Source organism: Monoraphidium neglectum (assembly GCF_000611645.1).
Source record: "Monoraphidium neglectum strain SAG 48.87 unplaced genomic scaffold scaffold05214, whole genome shotgun sequence".
Taxonomy (NCBI): Eukaryota; Viridiplantae; Chlorophyta; class Chlorophyceae; order Sphaeropleales; family Selenastraceae; genus Monoraphidium; species Monoraphidium neglectum.
Window position 1 is genome coordinate 1 of NW_014008416.1, and position 3,456 is coordinate 3,456.

The 3,456-nt window shown below is 62.4% G+C and overlaps 1 protein-coding gene across 1 annotated transcript; it reads left to right on the forward strand.

Moving 5' to 3' along the window:
• Positions 1–222: 222 nt before the first annotated feature.
• On the forward strand, positions 223–3,027 carry MNEG_15310 (hypothetical protein; the record flags this gene model as incomplete). Its single annotated transcript, XM_014036219.1, has 6 exons — positions 223–267; positions 702–803; positions 1,024–1,134; positions 1,347–1,511; positions 1,714–1,778; positions 2,846–3,027. Coding segments are annotated over 6 exons (670 nt in total), but the record flags the coding sequence as incomplete, so codon positions are not given.
• Positions 3,028–3,456: the final 429 nt, after the last annotated feature.

A 3,456-nucleotide genomic window follows, 5' to 3' on the forward strand; every position in this document is an offset into this window, starting at 1 on the left:
CCGCCCGCCCGCGCCGCCGGCGCCGCCGCGCGACAGCCGCTGCTGTCCGGGCCCAACTTTGTTGTCGGCGTCACCAACGCCACGTTCCACGAGACGCTGGCGCGCCTGGGGTCGGTCGCGACGGCCGCGCCGCTGCTGCTGGTGCTGACCGGCAACGTGACCGTCGCGCCGCACCCGGGCCTGCCGCGCGGGGGGTTCAACGTGACGCGGCCGGTGGTGATCATGGGGCGGGACGGGGTGACCACGGGCCTGGACTTCGGCGGCAAGGTGGGTGGGCGTATCGTGTGCGTGTGTGATCACGAGTGCGCGTGCGCGAGAGTGTGCGTGTTTGAAAGGGGTGTGTGTGCAAGTGTGTGTGCACACGCGGGTGTGTATACCGTATGCATACGAGGGCTTGTGCATAGCGGAGGAAGCAGCAGCCAGCGGCAGCGCCGCACACGCGCCTGGTGGACCGCCGCCAGTGCAGTGCGCTGACGGCCGCGCCGTCCATGCGTCGCCCCAGCTTGCTGGCGGGCCTGACCCGCCTTTTTGCAACCCCACGCGCCCGCAGTGCAACTTTGCGCGCGCGTGCGCAATGGCACACACGCGCATGTGCAAGGTTGTGTTGCGCATACACCTTTACAAAATACACACAAGCACAAGTGCACACACGCACATTCACCCACGCACACGTACACACACGTCCGCACACATACACACAGGTGAACGTCATCCGCCTGTCTGGTCTTGGGAACCTCACCCTCGACTCATTGGCCCTGGACAACCTGTTCCCCGGGGATGAGGAGTCCATGAGGGGCCTCAAGGTGACTGAAGCGACTAATCGTGCATGGCAGCTTCCCACCGCCGGCCACCGCCCGTTTCGCCCGCCTCAGCCGCAGGCCGCCGTCGCTGCTGCATGCCAAGCCGTCGCTGCTTCTAGCCAAGGCCGACCTCGCGACCTGCACCTTCATAATAACCCGCGCGCCTGCACACATTTGAATTCGTATCTTGAGTTTGAATTTAAATTCGAAATCTTGTCCGCAGGGCATGTCGTACTACACGTTTGGGATGTACCCCGTGATCTGGCCCCGCGAGGACCGGCGGCTGTATCTCGTGCGCTGCACCATGGGCGTGCCCACCCAGGCAGAGATTGAGGTGCGCGCGGCCGTCCGAGGTTGGGGCGTCCGAGGTTGGCGCACGCATGGGGCGGCGGCCGGCGGCGGGGGGCCGCAGGGGGCCCTGGGGTCGCTATCGCACCCCGCCCGCACCGCCTGAAACAGCCACATGACCCACCCCACCCCTGCCGCTGTGACTCTTACCCTGACCCCTCTTCAACCTCTCACCGCCACCACCCACCGCCGCCGCAGCGGCTGAAGTTCTTCTTTTCGATTTTCAACTCGGCCGACCCTGAGCTCCAGAAACAGGCGGCCTGGATGCGCAGCGGTGGGACGCCCGCGCCCGCACCGCCTGCGCCGCGCCGCCTGATAAGCCTCGCCCTGCTGGCGGCGTTCCGGCTGGCCGGGTCGCGCCGCGTCGGGCCGCGGCGGCGGCATTAGTGAGGGGACCCCCCGCGCCGCCGGATACGCACCTGCGCTGCCCCCCCCCTTCTGCGCCCTGGCCGCGAGGGCCGCGGTGCCGCGTCACGTGCAAAACTCACTCGCCCACACACACCCTTGCCGCACCCCTGCGCCTGGCGCCGCGTGGCCGGGTGCGTGCATCGTTGCAGGGGCCAAGGCGACAGTTTCTGAGCTGGCTGTGGACCAGCGGCCGGGGCTGCAGATTGTCATGTTTGTGTACAAGTGAGTGGAAGGGGGCGGGGGGCGCCCCTGCCTCCTTGGCACACTGTCCCTCGTTTTTCTCTGACAAGGACCAAGCCTGCTAGCTAGCGAGATTACAAGGCGGCAATGGTAGCTAAGGAAGAGGTGGATTGTGGCCTCAGAAAACCTCGCACAGCAAACAAGACTCGGACCACGCCAGTCAGGCAGCCAGGCGGGCACCCATCAAAAAGGTGCCCGCCAACAGCGGCCTCCCGCACATCACTGCAGCGGCAGCCAGGACGGGTAAGGGGCAATCGCCCCATATACCCCTCTCCAGGCTTTTTTTGTGCATGTGTGTCGCTGCATGCGTGTGGTCGTCCGTCCACACGCGCAAACACATATACACACGCACACGCAAGTGCACACTTGCATATACACACATACAGTGATCCACACACAACCTCAAATGCACACTCAACTTCACACCCAACTTCACACCTCACACACCACCTAAAATCGAAATCCCAGGACCATGGCCATGAAAGACACAAACGTCCACACACATTCTCTTTCTGACACATGCCCATCCGCACATACTTACACTCTTACACCTGCAAGTTTACATGCACACGCAACACACACACACAATCTTGCGTGCACAATTGAACATACACGCACACACACAATTGCGCACATCACAATACCCCCAAAACCCCCGGGCCATGGCCATGAAATACACCTATATCCAAACACATTCTCTTTCTCTCACATGCCCCCCCCCCACACACACACACCTGCACGTACACTCTTACACCTACAACCTTACATGCACACTCACAACTTCACACACAACTTCACACACAACTTCACACCTCGCATTCCACCTGAAACCCCCCTTAGGGCCATGGCCATGAAAGACACCATTGTGCAAACACACATAATCTCTCTCAAAGCTGCCCCTCCCCACATGTTTACACTCCGACACTCGTACACCTACAACTTTACGTGCACACGCAACACACGCATGCACGCAAGCATAGAATCATGCATGCAGCAACACACACAATTGCACATTCACGCTTCCAACTTCACACCCAAAAACCCCCTAGGGCCATGGCCATGAAAGACACATACATCCAGGCCGCCAACGTGGTCGCGCCCCGCGTGCGCTTCAACGCCTCAAGCAACATCTTCACGGCGGCGGAGCAGGCGGCGGAGGCGGCGGGCAGCCCGCTGCACGTGCCGCCGATCGCGGGCATTCTCAAGGGGCCAGAAGATCTGCTGGTGGGCGGTTTTATCCGGCTGTTTTTTCTGCCGGGATGGGCTGTTTTCTTCCAGGCAAAGGGGATCCCTCACGGGCCATGACAACGCTTTAGTTGTGTGGTACCAAGAGTGGCGGATGCCGCAGCACGTGTCACAACATGGTTGCGTGTTTGCCCCGTCGTCGCCGTCACTGGGGGTGGGAGCGTGCGGCCGGGTCATTGGGCGCGAAGACTGGGGGGGGGCCTGGGGGGTGTCGGTGCTCCAGGGTTGAGTGAGCAGATTGCGAGTGCATGCGCCTGCCCGGTCCTCTGAACCCCGCCACCCCTTGCCTTCACCAACCCCCACCTCATGGCCGCAGGCGAAGACGCCACTCACCCGGCCCACCACCAGTGAGCCCGCCGTATCGGCGATGCAGCCTCCTGCAGTGACTATTTTCAGGCCCTCACCACACTCGGCC